General features: G+C 57.2%; 1 protein-coding gene across 1 annotated transcript in view; it reads right to left on the reverse strand.

Annotated features, from left to right (window-relative positions):
• Nucleotides 1–20,534, reverse strand: part of Camta1 (calmodulin binding transcription activator 1) — a 762,517-nt gene that overhangs the window by 95,258 nt on the left and 646,725 nt on the right. The window contains exon 7 of the mRNA XM_076861374.2: nt 7,046–7,199. Within this exon, the coding sequence (XP_076717489.2) occupies nt 7,046–7,199 (154 nt within the window). The remainder of the gene's footprint in view (nt 1–7,045; nt 7,200–20,534) is intronic.

The following is a 20,534-nucleotide window of genomic DNA, read 5'->3' on the forward strand; positions in this document are numbered from 1 at the left end:
GTGTCCCCTAAAGGTGTGACCCTGCTGTCCAGGACAGGGTGCTGCTCTGGCCTCTCACCAGAGCCAGCTTTAGGCTGGGGTTACCAGCTCTGGAATCTTGCTTAACAACGTCCCACTCCTAGGGCCAGCTCCAACATGCAGTCAACATGGGACTGGGGACCCGGGCTGCCTCTTCACCTGCCCAGGTAGTTCCCAGGTGAATCCCTGCTCTCACCATAGAGCCACCAGCTGCTCAGGCTCTGCTGTGCCTTCATAGATTTGGTAAAACCATAGCTGGATCCTCTGGGCCCCAGGGGCAGTGCCCAAACTCACTCCTGACTTCGAGCTCCTGGCTGCTGTCCCTGGAGTCTCACTCCAAGGTGGGGATGCTGGACAACGGTATTTCCGAGTGAATCTTCAAACCCTTTCCCACAGCGGCCTTCCCCAGGCTGCCCCAGCTTCACTGCCTGGGCAGCTCCATTGCTACTGCTGACCGCCCTCCTTCCCCATGGGTTCTGGTGGAGACTTAGGCACAGGTCCTCCTGGGCAGGGGCCAAGCTCGCTGCCCACCCGTCTTGTGGCTAGCCAGTGGAGACTGATGAGGATGGACTGAGTAGGAGGAAAGGAGGGACACAGCCCCTCCTCAAGCCCCACCACTCCAGCATCTCAGAGCTGGCCCCTCATGGCCCTTCCACCTCCAGAGCCCAGGTCCAGAGGAGAGCTGGGCCCATCACTGAGCCCTGTTGCTGTCACCAGCCACCAGGTGGCGCTCACCGACCAGGAACGGGTTTGGGGAGGCCCGGGAAAGGGAAGCCTTTGTTGATTTTACTTCTTGATATTCTATAATCACCAGGATTACAATCTAAGCAAAACAGCAAAACAAATAAACACAGCCCCCCTTACCGAATTGTTGGTCTTTGTCTGAAAAATCATAAAAAGCAGCACAAGTGAATATACAACCCAAGGCTTGGGTGTTAGCACCAGCCAGGCCTCTTGGGCAGCGCAGAGGGAGGGGCTCTGGACACTGTTCTGCTGGCCTCTGGCCTTCCAGGGCGCCAGAGCTCCAGGGAGGGACAGCTGCCTCTGTCTCCTTTCTCTACTGCTGCAGCACGGCTCAGCCAGGGGGTCCCGTCCACAGCCACGCGGGCTGCCCCCCTACTGCACTGTGCTGGAGGGGGCTCTTTCTGGGAGAGCCTGGAGAGCAGCTGAGACCTGGAACCCCACAGGCTGCAGCGAAGACAAAGGACTGGGGTAACTGAGGACTGGGGGGAGCCACAACAGCACCCTCAAGACCCACACTCACAATGCCTCTGTCACCAGGCTGTCACCAAGCTACCTTGTCATCAGCTTGACATTCATCCCCTTTCAACCTGGACCTCCCAGCTCACACTCAACATGGCTGCCCTCCACCCCCACACTCAACCTGGACCTCCCAGCTCACACTCAACATGGCCGCCACTCCCACACTCAACATGGCCTCAGTGGCCTCATACCCAATATGACCTCCCTCCCATACCTCTCAGGGCCCCCTGCACACCCACATGGCCTCTACCCCCTCATACTCCAAGGCCTCTGCCCCCTCACGCTCCCCATCCCTCCCCCTTCACACCCCTCATCTGTCCACCCTCACATCCAATGTGGCCCCCCCTTCTTGCCCAGCCCTGTAAGCCTGATTGACAGGCCCGTCACCTCTTGCTGCACCTCCTGTTGGCTTTCCCTCTGTTCCTCCTTCCTGTGTCCCTGCCTGGAGCCCTTTTGGCCTCTGGTGTGCTCCCAAATCCCACAGGCTTCCCAGGCCAGAGCCGGGCCCTCCTTCTGTCAGGATGTCCCCGAGCCCCATGGTGCTGCGCCATGTCAGGGCTGCCAGCTGTGCCCGCGGTGCCCACCGTGCAGGGCTCGCTAGCTGGCACCGCCTCTTCTGGGCTCCCTGAGGGCAGGGCTGGCATTCCCGCTGGCACCTCCCTGGGGTCTAGCTCTGGGCGACTGAGCAGCAGCTCTGGCAGCTTGCTCGAGGCTTGGTTTTGGCTGGAGGAGGCCCCGAGGGACTGTCCAGCTGGCCTCTGGGTGGCCCCTGCTGTGCAGTGCTTGGCACAAGCTGACTGCTGGCTCGGCAGGTCCAGGCTCTGGAGACAGCTGGCGCTCGGCTTCGGGTGGTTTCCTCTCGCGGTGTGGCTGCCGTCTGGACACACTGTCCTTTACCTCTGTGACGTCATTTAAAGGCCAGGGGGTGAGGGCCATCATCATCCCTGTGCAGGAAGGAGGCTGTGGAGGCTCGGAGAGGCCAGGACACCTGCCAGGAGGGGCGGTTCACCGAGGCCTGAGGCTCCATCAAGCTGCTGTCTGCTCCTGGAAGTTCCTCCACCCTTACTGCTGTCCCGGCCCAGAGAGCCATTTCTCAGGGGCAGCGCCTGGGTGTGTGACGGGGCCCGACTGGTGCCTCTGGTCTGGACCTCCCAGCATGGAGGCCGGGCTGCTCTGGGAGTGGGGTCCGGAGAACCCAGCATCTCCCTGCGAGCTCACGTGTGTCGCCTGTCCCTGAACACATGCCTGTGGCTGCGAGGGCAGCCGTGTGAGCAGGTGGGCGTACACTCATGAGGGAGGAGGGCGTGGCACGGGGCAGCCACAGGTGTGGCACGGCGCAGGCAGGGTGCAGGCCTCGGGGCCAGGCTGGCTCCCCGGCCACCAATCTGCTTTCACCTCCCAGTGCTGTCGGGGCCGGGAGGGGCACAGGGTCCAGGAGGGCCGGGTAGAGCCTGGGCCAGGGGAGTGCACGGATCTGCCCAGTGACATCTGGGGTTGGGGAGGCCTTGCTTGGCGATGCAGAGCCAGCCAGCCAGGGCACTCTAGGAGTGTGCCTAGGTGGGCACAGCTGGGCGGGCTCACCACTTGGGAGGGCTGTGGACACAGCATTGGAGCCACGTCCCTGTCCCTCACTTGATGCATCCTCACCCCCTGCTGGCCGGGAGGTGGCTGGCAGGTCTGTCCTTGCCAGGACAGAAGGCCACATGCTCTCAGAGGGGAAGGTGGGCTCTGGAAGGTGGGGGCAGCGGCCTAGAACCTCTGGCCAAGTTTCCCCCCAGCCTGGCAGAACCAGGCCACAGAACCCGGCTGAGACCACCCCCCACTGGGTTGTCTCCCGGAGGCTGATCCAGGAGGGAGACCGGCACCTGCCTGGGCCTCGCTCACACCGGGGAGGGAGCCGGCTGCAGAGCTGGTGCCTGCCAACCAGCTGCCTTGGAAGAGGCCCTGGCATACCCAGGGTGAGCCGTGTGAACTTCAGCTGCTGCTCATTGAGTCCTGTAAACTCCAGTCGTCAGAAGGGACCCCAGACGATCATCCCAGGCCTTGAACTGAGATGAGCAATTCTGTACACCGTGAGCCAGGAAGATGAAGCCACAGGCTGCTGCCCTGAATCATCCACGCGCAGAACCTTATTCCTCAAAGTGCTTGGCAAAAGACTACACTTCCCAGATTTCTTTGCAACCAGGAGTGACCATATGACATATGAGTGGAAATTATGTATGTACCTTTTGGAACTTATCCTTAAAGGGAAGAAGATTACCCTCCACTTTTTCTTCTCCCCTTCTCACTGACTGAAATGAAGTTGTGATGGCAGGAGCGGGAGCAGCCACTTGGATCATTAAAAGAGAATAACTCCCTGAGAATGGCAAAGCAGCCAGCTGGAAGGAGCCTCTACGGGGACCTGCCACATCAACCCCACAGTGCAAATTATGTGAGAGGGAAATATGCTTTTGTTTTATTTAAGCCACTACCATTTATTTTGGTATTTTCCCTAGCAGCCGGATCTATATTCTAACTACTATGGAAGGGGTTACAGAGGACAGGAAGGATCTTTGGAAACATCGGGAATTCTATCAGACATCTTAATTTGTGGGGTGGGTACCGGGGATTGAACCCAGGGGCACTCAACCACTGAGCCACATCTCTTTTGTTTAGACACAGGTTCTCACTGAGTTGCTTTGCTGAGGCTGGCTTTGAACTTGTGATCCTCCTGTCTCAGCCCTGAACTGCTGGGATTACAGGCATGAGGCTCTGTGCCCAGCTCATTTTTTTTTTTTTTTTCTGTGTGTATTTATCAGGAGAGGCATTCCTCAGACTGTAGGTTGAACAGAAGACCCCTTCTGTCCAAAGGGCATGGTTGCAGGAATCAAGGTGGCACCCTCAGAACCCATCTGCCTCAGGAACAGGTATCTGAGATTCCCCAGGTAGGAGACCTGAGCTCCATCTCGCGACAGGTGAGGCAGGGCCGCGGATCTGTGTTTCCCTTTCCCGCCGATAAGCACAACATTTTGATTAAGGCACTGACAACTCTGCTGTAGGGCAGAGAAATTTGGAAACATCAGGAAATCCAACTGTGAAGTCTTTGAAGGACTGTGATTTATGTGAAGATGTGATGAAGCTAATGTGCTTGGCTGCGACGTTGGGTGGCACTCCGGATCCTGGAACCAAATCTGATGGCTTCTTGGCTCTCGGCACACCTGTGCTCTCCCAAACACGGCTAGCTGGTGCCCTCTGCGTGCTCCAGGCCTGATCGGCATCTAAAGCGTTTCCGGGAGCCGTGTTTCCCGGGCTGCGTCTCTCTGTAAGCGGAGCCCGGCACGGGCCAGCTCTGAGCCACGCTGCCGCTCTGCCCCCCCACCCCCGAGACCCGAGAGCGGAGCATTATTGGATTTATGGGGAGTTTCTGTCGTTTTACATAATTTCTGTGATGCACTGCAGGTTTCTGAGCAGGCACTCAGCCCCTCCAGTTAAGCGTCCCAGGCCAACGCAGGTCTGGTTTTCACCTCCTGGAGTCCGAGGAGCCTAAGTCCCCCACCCAGCCGGGAAGTAGCGCTCCTGTAGGTGGAGGTGCCAGGGAAGATGGTGAGGGGGTGGCCTGAGGAGAAGCACTGTCTGTGGAGGAGAGAGATGTCTGGGAGGCCCAGGCCGGGGCGCGGCCACCTTCCAAGGGAAGGCTCCTCTTGGAAGCTTGTCTTGGCGGGTCCCTGCTCCTGCACTCCCGGGCCTGTGCCCAGCCGGCTGCTCCTGGCTGTGTGATGGGCCTTTCTCTGCTGAAGGGGCCCTAATGTGCTGTGGGATCTGACAGGAGTCGCTCCTGCTGGTGAACAGGGGAAAGGACAGCAGGCCTGGGCACAGCTGCCATCTCCAACAGTGGACACTGAGGATTTGGACAAGGGGCAGAAGCACCTGACTCTGGCCATCCTGAAGCACCTGCAGTGACTCCAACTCCCAGGAAACGGGAGGGAGGAGGAACCCTTGTCCTTGGTCATGGGACAGAAGCCAGGAGCTGAGTGAGCCCTGTCCAGCTGGTTGGAAGCAGCTAGTCTGGGAACAGAGGCCCCTGGACTCTTGGCCTTTGTGGAGGGGGAACTGGAGAGCAGAGAGGGAGGTGAGGTCACACAGTGAGGCAGCCTCAGAGCCAGGACCAGGGCCCAGCTGCCTCCCCAGCTCTGGCTCTCCCTGCTGCCCTGGCCAGGTGGCCCCAGAGCCCACCATGAGCAGTCCCTGCTCTGGCCCAGGAGCAAGGGTGAGCAGGCCAGGGTGGGGAGGGGCAGAGTCCCACACCCAGGGCTAGCCTGCACCCCTCAATGCTGGATCAGAAGTCGGGGGCAGGCCCTCTGGTGCCAGGCCACTGGTCTGGCCTTGGGAAGGTGTCCCTGGGTGGCCTCGGCTCCAGGGCCTTTGTTCCTCGGGGCCCTGCTCACAGTTCATGGTTCCTTCTGATGAGCCCCGTGAGCCCAGTGCTGAGCAGAGAGCCGGCGCTCCCGGGAGTTCTCTGTGGAGCTTCCCGAGCTTCGCCATGCTCTGCAGCAGGAGGAAGAGGCCACTCTGGCTAATCACGATGGGGGCTGATTTCATACAGACGTCTCCCCTGGGGGTCTGGAGGAGGCCCCCATGCTGGGTGCATGTGTGAGGGGCCTATAGGAAGGGGCTGTATGGGCTGAGCTCTAAAAGTGAGTGGGTGGGAGGCCAGTGAAGACAGGAGGGCAGCAAGGAGACCGACCTCGAGAGGCCCTGGGGCCACCTGGTTCCAGGTTCCAGGCAGCAGCACTGAGGCCAGACCGGCCGGATCCCCCAACCTGGGGACACTTGGCTCAGAGGATGGCATGAGAGCTTGAAGTTTGGTGTTTGCCGAGCTACTGCACCTTGAAGGCCTCTCTTCCCGTGGAGGACCCTTTGTCCCTCCTGACCCTCATCCCCAGCCTTGAGTGGGGGGGGGGGCATGCTCAAATCTGAGCCTCCAGGGGACTCAGGACGAGCTGATCACTGCAGGTGGCCCCAGCCTTAGCTTGGATCTCCAAGGAAGGGACACATTAGCGGCTCTGCGGTATGTGGTGCCTGACAAGGTTTGGAGAGACCCACAGATGGGCTCTCTCAGGTCCTGAAGGGACCAGGCTTGGCCTGAGCCTGGGTGATGGACAACCCTGCACCCTTGGGCCCCTGTTGGCACCAGCCGACTCCGTGCTCCTCTCAGGCCTGGCAGACATGGGTCTGTTCTTGCAGAGCCCAGCTGTCAGGGGCTGGAGTGGCATTAAGAGCCCTGTAGTGGCCAGGAGCTGTGGCCCACAGAAGCAAGGGACAGCTGAGCCTCAGCCTCCTGGACTCACTGTGATTTGCACTCAGTGATTCGCACCTGACGGCTTCAGAAAGCTTTGCTTTGCTGACAAAATGGAATCCAGCTCCATCACCATCAAGGGTTCCCCACCCAGTCTGGGCTGGGCAGCCCCACGTCCTCCCCTCTGTGGCCTCCCTGCTTCCTGTCTGGGCATGGAGACACAGGCCCGGGCATGCTTGACCCTGTGGCTTCGTGTCTCTAAGCCTCACGTCTGTCGTCTGGACCTGACATCTTGTGCCTGGGAGTCACAGAGGAGGCTCCTGAGGATCAAGCGGACGTAGGGACATGAGGGAGCTTTGTGAAAGCCAGGTTCCCAGCAGCGCCATCATTTGAGCAAGACGGGGCTCTGTGGCTGGGACCCCATAGCCGCTGGGGGTCCTCCCTGGCCCCGCCTGGATGGCACTGGCTGGTCCCTGTGCGGCTACTCACACATGGGCTTCAGCTGCCCGATGAGCTCTTCCTTCGTCCATTTTGCCCACTCCTTCTTGTCGGTGTTGATGGAGCAGAGGATGGGGCCGCAGGGCTTCCCGCAGTCCTCGATGGCCGGCACGTTCAGGTAGTGCACCAGGACGATGTCGGGGTTCTGGGGGGAGAGCACAGAGACGGGCAGCATGCGGGCGGCACAGAGGATGTCCAGGGCAGGTGCCCCAGGCCCCCAGAGGTGCAGGCAGGGACTGTCCCCACCCCAGGCTTGCTCGACTTGGGCACACTGATGCTAGGAACTGGGTAATCCTCTGTTGGGGAGCGTCCTGGGTACTGTGGGAAGGTAGTGACCTCCAGGGCCTCTACCACCCCCCTGCCATTAAACTCCTCCTTTGTTTACTGTGACAACAGGAATAGTCTTCAGACATTGCCCAGTGTCCCCTGGTGCCGCTGACCTCCACACCAGCATGTAAGCATGTGACCAAGGACCGCATCTGTGAGGTCGGCTGTATCCCTTTAGCAGCTGCCCCTCTGTCCCTCGTCCCCGCTCTGCGTTCAACGCCTGCATTCTCATCACAGCCTGCTGGACCTCCCCACCCAGGTGCCATCCTGCCCTTCTTCCCAGGGGGAGGGAGCTGTAGGCCTGAGGCCCCTGCTTCTCAGGGCTGGGTCCTCTCCCTGCACACAGCTCCACCCATACTCTCCACTGTGGCCTCCACCAGGAGGCAGCTGCCACCCGGGGTCTTAGGGATACCTCCTTAGAGGCCCGTTTGGGGCTTAAAAATGGAAGACCCCCTGGTCAGGCTGAAGACCTTGAGGACACCGCTGGCCCCCACATGGTTCTATTTAAGAGGGTCAGCCTGTCCCCAGGGAATTCGATCTGAACACCCTTCGTCCCTTCTGCCCACCGCTATTTCTGATGGTTACACGCCAAGGGACCTTTGTGGGGTAGCGGCTTTGCTGCAATGAGCACGGGGCCTTGGGGCCTTTCCACGCCATCCCCCCAACTGGGAAAGTGAGGCCATTGAGCCTGGTGCATGCCTGTAATTCCAGCAGCTCAAGAGACTGAGGCAGGAGGATCGCAAGTTCAAGGCCAGCCTCAACAACTTAGTGAGGCCCTGAGCAACTTAGCAAGATCCTATTGCAAAACAAAACAAACAAAGAAAAGGCAGCTGTCAGGCTGTTTATTCAGCCTGTGAATTTGTTAAAAACAATCACATCACTCCACAGATGCACCTGGACACACCTGGAAAGAAATGGCTGAGCCCTTTGACCCAAACCTGCAGGCATTTCTTGAGCTATTTTTTTTTTTCCTGTACGATTCTAAGGAAACTAATGAGAATATACAGAGATCCCACGAGAAAGTACAGAACACACTGTGTGGAAGCCCCTCCCGTGCCGGCCCCGGCCCGTGCCCCAGCTTTCCCAGCTGAGGTTTAAGCACCAGAGTGGGATGGGCAGGGCCCCAGGCATGGAGAAGCCAAGTCTGCACCTGCTTTTTTGGATGTGGTCAGAGCAAAAGCACGAAATGAATATGTGAATCAATCAAGCCATTAATAAATAAAGACTCAAGACTATACCACGACCGGTGTGAGAACGTAGACGGGAGAAATTTAAAAAGATTTCCAATAAGGGTTGGAAATAGTTTTTTTCTTGCCAACGCTCAGTTAACCAGGAAATTAAATCAACGCCAAGGGGAGCCTCTCGTTTGTGGCAGCTTTGCTGGATTGCGGGACTCGCGCTCCTTAATAATAGTGATAATCCCTGACGTCGGCCCAGGACTTGCTTCTTTTCAAAGCACTTTCCAGCCATTATCTCATTTGGTGCCCGAGCTAGCCAGGGAGGCGGGCTGGGCAGGGCGGGCACCCTCTGTCTGGAGACAAGTGTGGTGAAGCTTGCCCAAAGCCCAGTGCCTGGCGAGGGATGGGCCTGGGCGGGAAGCCAGGGCTCCGACTCCAAGTTCCAGACCTGCCAAGACATCTGGTGGCCTCTTTTTGTTTGGCCCAAATGCCTTCCCACCTCCTGTCTCACTTTATCCTTGCAATATGCCCAAGAGGCGGGTGGGCTGGGCAGATCTGCCATGCCCATCACATGGATGAAGCAACGGAGGGTGGAGCGCAGTCCTGGTCCTGCCCTGTCCCTGCAGAGCAGCATGCTGGCCTCCCGGGCTGGGGCCCGGCTGAGGACTCCTACTTGAGCTGGCCTGGCCTGGCCAGTGTCAGCTGCTGAGTGGGGTGAGGCAGGATCAAAGGGCTGCAGGGGCCAGCAGTCTACCTGGGGCTTCCTCTGATCCCAGTCTCTGGACCAGGAGCCTGGCCCCGCAGGAGGGAGCTGGCAGGTCAGCCCCGTGGAGATGAAAGGCTGCAGCCTCCTACCCACAGCCTCGCTGAGCAGAGCACAGGCTGGGCGCCTGGGAAGGGCTGCGGGGGGCCAAGGGGAGGTGCAGGCAGGGGCTGTGCCAACAAGGACAACGAGGCCTTGCTTGCTAAAAAATCAAAGCCCACACCCTGAAGTTCCTGCTGTTTCTGGAAGCTCTGAAGTCTGCCTGAAGGGCCAGTCTCTACCTACCCTCTGAGGACAGGATCAGCATCCCCCCTCCTCCAGGAAGCCTTCCCCTCTGCCTCCCCCGCCTCACCACCCCCAGGCATGATGGCAACTCATGCTCTACTTATCTGCTTCATCTCCAGACCTCAGAGACGAGCCCCTGGGAACCCCAGCATCTGGGATGTTGCACTCAGGTTTTGAGGATTGAAATGAAGCTGAATTGTGACCTCTGGTCTTTCTGCCTCCCAGGCTTGGGGTCTCTGGACGTTTGGGTCCATGAAGGATAGGGAAGCGCTTCTGAACGGGAGGCCCTGTCTAGACAACTGCAAAGCACGGCTGCTTCCTAATCTTCTTTAGGTGCGAATCCTCTCTGAGAACCCATGAGGGCTGTGGGTGCCCCACCCTGTCCCTGGCGAGCACCCCCAGGCACCTCAGCCTCCAGGCTTCACAGATCTAGTGGTGGTGAGGACCCCACATTTGTGACCACTGGCTTCCAGATTCTAGATCTGCTGCCCTCCAATCCACAGGAGCCAGACATGTGGTCCCCTCAGGCCCCCCTCAGCCTTCCCTTCTGGTTGCTTCAAAGCAATGAGCAGGAAGTCCCAGCCCGTGGGGGTGGAGGAGACTGGTTTGAGTCAGGTGGGAGCAGGCTGCACTGGACTCCTGCGGCTCTGTCTTTGACCCAGGTTACACATCCCCATCCCCCTGACCCCTACCCCCTGCGCCGTGTGCCCTGTGCTGGGGCTCCCCAGATGGCGTGTTGATGGTGGACCTCTCCTGGTTTGGGGCTGGCTTTAGGAAGAGAGGAATTGAGGTATTTTTAGAAATTTGGGGCACATATCCCTTCTTGGCAACATTGCGATTTTAGTCATTAGTTATACATTTTACGGGGTGTTTTGGCAGAAAAAGTAGATTCGCCTTAGCATCCTGCAGGCCCTCCATGCTGCCCCGTGGCTGTGTGAGGGACTGGGATGGGGTTGCCGCTCGGCCCTGGGCTGTGGAATTTCCAGGAAGATGAAGAGGCTGCCCGCTAAGTGAGCATGACCTTTGAAGATGAACCCCAAATGTCCTGGAGTTCAGTTGGTGGTAAAGGCTCCCCATAGGGATCCCCAGGGAGACGTGGTGGTGGGAGTCTCAGGAGGTTCCAGAGTCCTTTGGGAGGAGTCTTGGGCTGGGAGATTCCACCCCTGCTTCTTGGGGCTTCAGGCTCCTCATCTAGAAGTGAAAACAGGCCCTGCCTTTCTCCCCAGGGCTTCAGAGGGAGTTGTGGCAGGGCCTTTGAGAGGCAGGAAGTGCCCCATGGATGGCCGAGAGCCCTGCTGCTCGCACCACCAATTGCCACCCAAACTGAACCGAACCAACCAGAAAAGTCCTGTGGTTTTCCTGAGAGGACGGCGAGTTCACCCTAGCAGGCAGTCCGGCCGCTCGGCTGCCTGCAGTGCCGTCCTGGTTCTACCCGCACAGGCCCTTCCTCCGCGGGCATCCAGCCTGCTTGCTGGGGCGCTCTCTCCCTCCCTAGCCTCTGCCTCCGCCTGGGTGACCCCATTCAGCATCCTGGCATCAAGGCCACCCAATTCTGAGGGCCAGTGTCACCCACAACCTGAAGTGGGGCTTCCATTTAGAAAGACAATGAGCAATTTGAGGAAATAAAACTGCTTTGAACAAGAAACTGTGGTCAGCTCCTGGAGGGCTAAGCTGTTGTTTGGTATTGGGGGCCTGGGTGGGCAGCACGGGGACAGCCGGGGGTGCCTACAGGTCCTTGTGACTTGGATTAACATGCAGCAGCTCCTGCCTCATACACTTCAGATTCACACTTTACCACAGGGGCAGGTGTTCCCCGACTGGTCCTCACCAGCCTGGGGGCCACAGCTCCCCTCGCAGAGCCTCCATCCAGGGAGCACAAGATGAGGACTCAGTCCATGGCAGCCTGGAGGGCCGGACCCCTACCAGAGCTGGGGACAGAAAGGAGACTGGGTGGCAAAGACCAGATGAGGGAGAAAGGGGTGCAGCAGACATATGGGCTGGCAGCTGACCTCTCCAGCCTTAGCGCCTGTTCTTTAGAATGTCCTTAACCTTGTTGGGAGGTGAGGCAGGTAAAGGGCTCAGGACGGACCTGACCCCCAGCCAGCACTCACGTTTAGGGCCACCAACGTGGCCTGCTAAATGGGTGTTCCGTAATCTGTAACGGGTTGGAGACGGAGGTGGGAGAGGGGTTCTAGTTTGCAGGGAGAAGCTGAGCAGGTCCTCCAAGCTGAGCCCACCCTGGGTGTGTAACACGTCCTGGGGTCAGCTGGGGGGGCAGCGCAAGCTCTTCACTGGAGACCCGCTAAGGGGACTCAAATTTTAGCCCTGGGGCTCTCGCCTCCTCCTCTTGGACACTCCTGGGGTGGATGCTTGGTGGCTGGAGGCCAGGTGGGGTCCCTAAGCCCCAGCCCTGTCTCCTCTGCCACCACCAGAGAGGAGGAGGTCCAGAGCCAGCCAACACCCTTGCTGTGGAGGAAGCAGGACAGCAACCCAAGAAGTGGTTAAAAATGCAAAAAGACCTTGGTTTTGATAAAGAAAAATGCAGCTGCAACATCTGTTTGACTCTTGTTTGCAGCTTCATCAACGCTAAGTGGTCAATAAATCAGAGTGGCATGGCGTTCCGTTTCTTCTGTGGCTCAGTCATTAATCTCGTGCCAGTTCTCATGAAAAATGAAGGAGAGAGGCCGTGTGATAGTGGAAATGTATACATTACCCACAAAGTCATAATGGCATGTAATAGTGCCACACACCTCCCCACTTGCCGCGGGGGGTGCGGGGGCGGCCCGTGTGCCACCAGCTGGAAGGAGGGAGGTGAGCAAGTAAATCAGCGTCGTTGGCGCCACAAGCCCTTTCTATTATTGCATTTGTCATATTAGTGCCATTTATGCAGATTCCCTACGCCCCATGAGCCTGGTCTTAAGAGGCACAGCCTTCCCTGTACCTGGGTGCTTCATAAACAACGAGGGTAGAAGCCCATAAAACAGGAGTGCAAAGCTGGCAGAAAGAAGAGCAGGATTTATTAGGGAATGAATAAATGATGATAGGAGGCAGCTCGGGGCTGTGGGTGTCACCTGGCTGCAAGGCAGAGAAAAATCCTCTTGCCCACGCTCCAGCTGCCCTGGGCAGCTTGCCACCTGTTCTCTCTGTCCTGGGTAAAGGTATGAGGTGGGGGCTGATGGTCTCCAAGCCCCTGGAGGGGGAATTCCATTCCTATCTGTCCTCCACTGAGGACCTCCTGGAGGGCCTGAGCGCCTGGAGCTGAGACCCGGAGGGTGGAAGGAAATGGAGAACTCTGCTTCCCAAGAAGGGCCCGAGTGGGTGGCACCTGCGGCTCAGGTCTCCTGGGGTCACTGGGCTCTGGAGGCTGCTGTCTCCTCGGATCTTTTCCCTGCAGTCCAGACAGCAGGACACACAGATGGGGGAAGGTCCTCCTGGGCTCTGCCGCATGGAGCTGCTGTGTTCTACTGCCATCTCTGTGGGTGTGCTGGGTGCTCTAGGCACAAGACGGGACAGGAGTGTGTCTGTTCCTTGAGCACACACCTTCCACTGGGGACCTCTGTTTCCAAAGATGGCTTTCTCAAGCCAGCTGTGTGCTGGGCCTCAGCTTTGGCCACATGTGTGTGTCCTGGTTCAGTCACTCCGGCTTCCTGAGGATGCAGTTTGCTATTGCTATCCCTGTTCACAGAGAGGAGAGTGTTGGAGGGGTGGAGACTCCTGTTGCTCAAACCAGCCTGCACTCAGATCCTGGATCTCCTCACCCCTACTCTGCCCAGACCCCGGGGCTCTGGGACTTAGTGGGAGGAGGGCTGTGTATGCAGCCTCAGGATCTGGGGCAGCAACAGCCCGATTAACACCAGCACAGGTGCAAAATGGTTCAGGGAACTGGCCAGATGGTGCAGAGGACGAGGCTGTGAACACAGGGCCGGGCAGCTGGAAGGGTCCCGCCAGGCAGGTGAGCTCCTTGGGGGAGGCCAAGGCTGCAGACATCCCGTTTCCATATCAAGGAGCCACAGGGGCGCGTAGGGGAGGTAGAGGGACGGCTACATGAGTTCCTAGGGACATGAGTTCCGAGGGACAGACCCAGGTCCTCAAAGTCAGGGACAGTTACGGCAAAAAGAGGGAAGACAGGGAGCAAGAACTAAGAAGGTGGCCTGGGGCCCCCAGGAATAGGCAAGGCCAGTGATCAACTGTGTTTTAGCTGGGCCCAGGGACCCCCACTGCAGTCCAGGTATTGTTCGTTTCCTTGCCCATGCCCAGCAGGGCCTGGGGGGCTAGGAGTGATGCCCAGCAAGAGGTTTCGGGGGTCTGCAAGGGGGCAGAGGATGCTGACCAGGGGATCCCCGAGGCCCTTTGAAAGGGCTGCCCTCATCAAGCGAGCGTGGCTGGCAGCCCTCCCCGCCTGGAAGGGAGGCTGGGAGACTTAATTAGTTAATGTGGGTAAAGTGGTCTGAAGATGGAAAACCCTGGGTAATTGCTGAGTGCTGCTGCTGTTGTTATTACACAATTACCAGAATTTTCCAGTCATGGGAATCTAGTTAAACAATTTCCACCTGGTGCAGGGTTCCGGGACCCAAGCCGGCGGAGGGGTTGGCTGGCTCTGCTCCTTCGGTCTGAAGGTGAGGAAGAGAGATACCAGTGGGGCAGACCATGCCCAGCCCGGTCCTGGCCAGCTCTGGGTGTTCAGAGAATGCAGGGTGTGGGGTGATTTGTCACCGTCCGTGAGCAGATCAGATAAAGAGGCAAGAGTTGCCAGAGTTTCCTGCCCATCTGGGCTTCTCAGAAGCCTCTGAGAAAGTTCTATCCAAAGGTTCCTAGCAGGTGAAGGCTTCTCAGGAGAGCTATGGTGCGGTGAGACCTGCCTCCCCGGGGCTCCTGCGGGGCGCAGATGTGCGGAGCATTTCTGAATGGACAGATGGAGACCACCGGACTCACACTGGCTTGGGGCCAGGCCTCGGCTTATCTAAAATCATTACAAGTGATCTGGGAGAAGAGTTGTCCAGTTACATCTCCATGTTTGCAGATGATGCTAAACTTCTGCAGGTATTGAAGGATCTCACGGGGTCACTTTGATGGGTAGATGAGTGACAGATGGCTCCTGGTGGTGGAGAGCAAGGCAGCAGCTGGGGAAGGGTTAAATAAATTGCCCACGGAGGCCTTGGTGACCCAGCTGGAGGACCCCAGTGGTTCACGGAGGCTCCTGGTCCAGAGTTGCCAGGACCAGTTGGGCCCCGTTTGGCAAGGTGGGCATGACCTGGGTCTTGGAAAGGAAATGACGAAGGCTGCCTTTATCACAGAGCTTCTCTGCAATGGTGAGAGTGGGTCTGTAGGCAGCCTCAAGCAGGGGGGACCTCTGTCCAGCAAGACAAAGGCTAAAAGGGAATGCGATTCAGATCTTTTTTTTTTTTTTTTTTTTTTTAAGAGAGAGCGAGAGAGGGGACAGAGAGAATTTTTCAATATTTATTTATTTTTTTTTTAGTTTTCGGCGGACACAACATCTCTGTTTGTATGTGGTGCTGAGGATCGAACCCGGGCCGCACTTCCCTCCAGCTCCCCAAATCCTAAGAATGAGGGTGTCCCTGCACCCCGGAGCTCAGGGAGGTCATGCTACCACAAATCAACTACATGGAGGGACACAAAATGTGTTGCTAAGGGAAACAGGGCTGAAACGTATCAAGAGGTTTTTTTTTTTTTTTTAAACTGGTGGCATTAGTTCCTGGGTGGCTGATCCATAAGGAGTTAGGAAAGGAGATCAGGAGATGGGAGAGCTTGGGGGTAGACCTGAACCCAGGTGTCACCACGATACTTGGTGCCCCGTTGGGAGGGATCCAGGCTGGAAGTGTCAGCTGGATGCTGTGTCCACCCATCCATCTCGTGCTTGCTAGGGTTTTGGCGAGATGCAGGCTGGTGCCCTGCGGATGGCAGAGTCTGAGCTTGGATGGGATTGTTGGTCTGTGTCCTGTGTGTCTTCTGCTCTCACCTTAAACTAATTTTTGATTTATTAGAGATCACCACAAGAGTTGCTCCAACGAGCCTTGGGACAAGAAGCCATGGATCTTTTCCAGAGACAAAGAGAACTCCTGGGAAGCAGAGCCAGAGGCCAAGGCCACCCATGTGCCTGGTGGTCAGGATTCAGAGGGCTGCAGACCCTGCTCCTCTGACCTCCCTCCCTCCCAATCCACAGGGTACACCAGCCTCAAAGGGACCTGCCTCTCATGTCCCCTCCTGTCTCTCCCACTCTCTCCAAGGACATGTACCCCAAGCCTGCTCCTGGGACCAGATCTGTGCCCCATTAGGCAGTGAACCAGCCCCATCTGATGACAACGGCACCAGCCATCAAGGAGTCTCTGAGGGCCGAAGTGCTCTGAGCCTTCCTGTCCATCTGCTCCCCATAGCTGCTCTGGAGGAGACTGGGCATGTGGCACCACCCGCTGCACAGAGAAGTGCCACGTGATCTGCTAATGGCCTCGTGGTTGATGGGAGGCGGAGCTAGATGAGGCTCAAATGCATTTGGCGTTCTTTTGACAAAAGTACTGAAATTTTCTTTAGGGAAACAATCATTTCTGCCACTCAGTCTAGGGGTGGCCCATGTGTCTCGGGCTGGCCACTCAGAGCCCGGCTTTCTCTGGGCCATGGTGATTGCTCAGGGACAGAACCCCTGGGAGCAATCAGAGCTGGTCCTTGGTGTTTTGCTGGAGCCATAGGAGGACACGGATGGTCTTTCCTGCTGGACTTGAACTGGTGAGGATGAACCCTATCACTCCCAGAAGCTGCTCTTGCCAACACATGCAGCCCAAGGGGGAGTGGCGTGGAGGAGGCAGAGCTGAGGGTAGGGGCACTAAGTCTTGATGCCAGTGACTAAATCCCTGAGTGGTCCTGCCTGAATCTGGCACACTGCAAGACTTTGCAGGGAGTGGACCCTCCCAGTTTCCTTTTACCCTAAAGTCAGTTCAAGTTGAGATTTCTGTTGCACTCACAGAGAGCCCTAACTCTGAATTTAGACCAGATGTCTTCTTTTTGTTAAGCCAACAATGTCCTTCACTGTACAATTCAGGCTGTCTAGAAGGTGGGTGACAGCTGCCACCACTACCACCCCCATTGGGATTATGGGGAACTCCCATTTCTTTCCACCTGCAGGCTCCAGGTGCTGGTGCTAAGTCCTATAGGACTTAGCTCCTTTAATTCTTATGACAACCCCATAAAGTAGGACTGGTTGTGATCACCTCTACCGCAACATAGGGAACATAAACTACGGGTACTTAGCTCACCAAAGTCCCACCCCGCTGGACACAGGTCTGTCCTATGCTAAACAAGCAGTGCACCCAGCGGGTCTGCACTGGCGTCTGGGTTCTGCTACTTTCTCGCTGTGGGCCTTGGGCAATCATTTCTCTGTGCCTTGGTTTTCTCACCTATAAAATGGGGATACTAATCGTGCCTACTTTCTGAGGTGGCTGTGAAGGGGAAGTGAGATCAGACCGTGCCTGATGCACAGTAAGCTACTGCCGGGTACCAGCATCACCGACCTCTCCAACTGTCACTGCCTCACCACCCAACATGGCCACAAAGTGTCCCACAGAATCTCAGTGTGGATCCAGACCAAACGGACTCAGCCTTTGCTCACTTGGGAGAGGCAGTTCTTGAAGGCAGAAGCCAGTAGTGGCAGGGTGACACAATTCTTGGTCAACACTAAGGAAGTGTCCTTATTTTCAGTGAATGCACAGGCCCTCAGAGAGCTTCCGATGGGCCACACCCCAGTCACTCTTGTCCAATCATGAAAACAGGGTCTCAGAGACAATTCTTGGCTCTCTTCCAAGTGCTTGAAGAAATCAAAACTATATTTCCTAGAGAGATTCTATGAGTCTTTGTGGATCTAAAGAGATTACCGTGGCACCCTAACCCTGCCATATCCTGTGGTTAATGGGATCCTTTGGGTCACTTGGGCTCATTTCTAGCCCTCATCTGGATGCGACTGACATGGAGCGACTCCCAGGCCCTTAGAGGAACCCCAGGCCTTCCCTGGGGATCTCTGTTCCCCTCCTCCCTGGGAAGCTTCTGCATTTAAATGTGTGCACGAAAGACCCTTGAGGACCCTTCTAAAGATCGATAAAACCAGGAGGAAGCTTAGGGATCCTCTAGGTCACTTTGTCCCTGCACTTCCATTTTCAGTTGGACAAACAGAGCCAAGAGAGGCTATGACTTGCCCCATGTCACCCAGTGGTCAGGGAGAAGATGATGACAGGGAGCCCACCAACCCTCCCCCTCTCCTGGCCTCCTACCTCCCCACCACTGATGTTCAGAACTGCCCAGCAGCAATGGCTACTCTTGCCCTGCTTTGTAGAGAGGCGATGGAGAAGGGCAGAGCTGGCTGTTGCTTGCCAAAGTGACACTGGGAACCAGGCTGGCCTCCCCGACGCTGGCCTCCTTCACGGCCTCAACTGAGAACAGGCCCCCGATTGGAGGTCGATGGGGGGATGGAAGGGCCTGGCATCCTCCTGGTGGGCAGGTATTCTAAGCTGGGAAGTCTAGGAGACTGGGACCTAGCAACCCACTGCTCTGGGGGAGCCCCTGGGGAGCCCCTCCACTAAATCCTGTTGAAGACAGGAACCCCAAGCTCTCGCTTGACTGACAAATGGGCCCCCTGCGAGGCGGCAGAGGATGGATGGTGCCTGGCCCTCAAGCAGCTGTAGGATTTTTGTACTCTGGCAACCGTAACAGTGAGATTCCGGCAATTGTTTTAGCGGGAATCATGATTAAATTGGGCTGTATGTTTTTTTAATGTGTTCCCCAGTTCCCCTTTTATACCTTGGTAGGACGAGATGAATTGTGATCACTGAAGTGATCGTGGCCCTCAACAGTTACGTCTTGAAGGAGTGACTGGGGGTTAACAAAGCCTCTGCAGGGCAAGGTTTGGGTTAGAAAATACAGTTTTTCTTTTTGTTATTTTCTTTTTAAATCCCTCTTTATCTTCTTCCTTTCTCCGATGGCTCCTGGAGCTCGCTGACCTGCTGTGCTAAGGACACAGGCGAATCTGGGGCCACCCTCTGCAGAGCCGCTGCGGCAGGCCCGCCCCTCCCCAGAGCCTGCACCTGCAGGCAACGCCAGCTTGTCCCGCAGCCAGGGGCCTCGATGGCCAGAATGCCAACATAGATTCAGGTCCCATCTTCGCTGCCAAGTCCTGAAACCACAGGCAGGGGCCCAGCCGAGGGGGCTACCCTAACCCACCCTCTGCAACAGCAGAGTGAACCCCCCAATCCTTGCACGACCTCTGCCTTGCAATGTCCCTTTTCTGGTGGATGCCGAGGCCACCACTGGGGCGGGTGTCTGGCCTGCAGGGAGCTGATGACCCTGCTGGAGCCACTGTCTTCGATGGTGTGATAGAAAGACCTGGCCTCCTCCAGCTGCCTTGGGGCATCTGCAGGCATCACCCTGAGACCAACACCTGCATCTGCCAGCAGGGGCAGCACTGAGCCACAGAGCCCCCAGCTGGCCACGACTCCAGGGTGCTACTAATGCCCGCAGAGCCCAGGGAAGGGAAGAGGTAGCAAGGGGACAGCAAGGAGTTTTCTCTCAGTCCCTGAGGCTACTGCCCAGTCTGGCCCGCACTGCCTTGTCCCTGGGCCCTGGCCCCAGCCTCCTGACTGGTTCCGGCCGGACTCTCGGAGTCATCTTCTAAGTCCCAGCTTGGCTGGTGCCGTCCATTGCTGACCTCCATGGCTCTAATTTCCTGTGAACACAACGCCACTCCTGACACCAACAGCCTCCCAAGTCAGATCAATACGCTGTCCGTCTACACCTCCCCCATGCTCTCTCACATCACCCATCTCCAAAATCAGGACCACTTGGTGGCTCTGCCACAGCTTTGCCCACTCTGCTCCCAAGGCCTGGAACCCTCCATGTTCCACCTTCTTCCCACCCAGCTCCAACACCGCACTGTCCTCGCAGCCCCCTTCCTTCTCCCAACCAATGAGAAGTGCCTTCGCCCAGAGGCCCAAAGAGGCCCTTTCCACCTCTGGTTCAGCAATGGCAAGTCCTGACTCTTCTCCCTCAACTTTGGGCTACGGTCCATCTCCCTCCTCCAGACCCCAGCTTCCTGAGAGCAGAGTCTCAGTCGGAAGGAAGCTCATTGCCTGTAGGCAGGTGTCTACCCCTGCCCTTGGGGCAGTGGCGAATGGAATTGTTCAGCCTGGACCACTTGCAGGGAGCCCCTGTACTGGGGCTGGATGCCGTGTTAGGAGGAGAGCAAGTGCACCCACCAGTGGGTGGCACCTACTCTCCCTGTCCACCCCCCTCCTCACCCCACCTCTCCCCCCATTGCTGGGCAGGGTGAATGGTGCTGCAGGGCCTTCTGGGTACTCCAGCGAGTTGAGCTTCCTGGGGTTCTCCTTTTAACCTAATTTCTGCTGCCTTCTTCTGTGGGAGCAGGGACCTACCAGGATGATTCCTGTCATACAAAACTCCACTCTTCATCTTGGCCCTTGAAATTTTTTACTAAACCATGGTGGCTGGTGGCTGGTGGCTGGTAGATGGCGGGTGGCAGATAGCATTAAGCTCTGCCAGGGTCTCGGAATCTCACAGCAGAACCCTGGGTTGCTATCACTAATTGATCGTCACTGGGTGAGAGAACAACACACGGTCATCATGTCAGCATGTGCACACTCACACTCACACACACACACACACACACACACCCTCTTGGCTGGGAGACCCACAGCTCTCTCCCCTGTTTGTTTTTAAGTTTCACCGCGGCTGCCTTGAAGCTGAGAAAACAGACGCTGGGCTGAGGGCCTTGGCACCAGCCCAGGGTAACTGGGACACCCATGTTTGCAAAGAAAGCATTTGTGAAGTGTGAAGAAATCCGAACAGTGCTGTTCAAAAACTGTGTTTAAATTTCACTCAAAATGTTCTATTTTGTGTAGGGGGTAGAGTCCCT

Source organism: Callospermophilus lateralis, chromosome 7 (assembly GCF_048772815.1).
Source record: "Callospermophilus lateralis isolate mCalLat2 chromosome 7, mCalLat2.hap1, whole genome shotgun sequence".
In the NCBI taxonomy this organism is placed as follows: Eukaryota; Metazoa; Chordata; class Mammalia; order Rodentia; family Sciuridae; genus Callospermophilus; species Callospermophilus lateralis.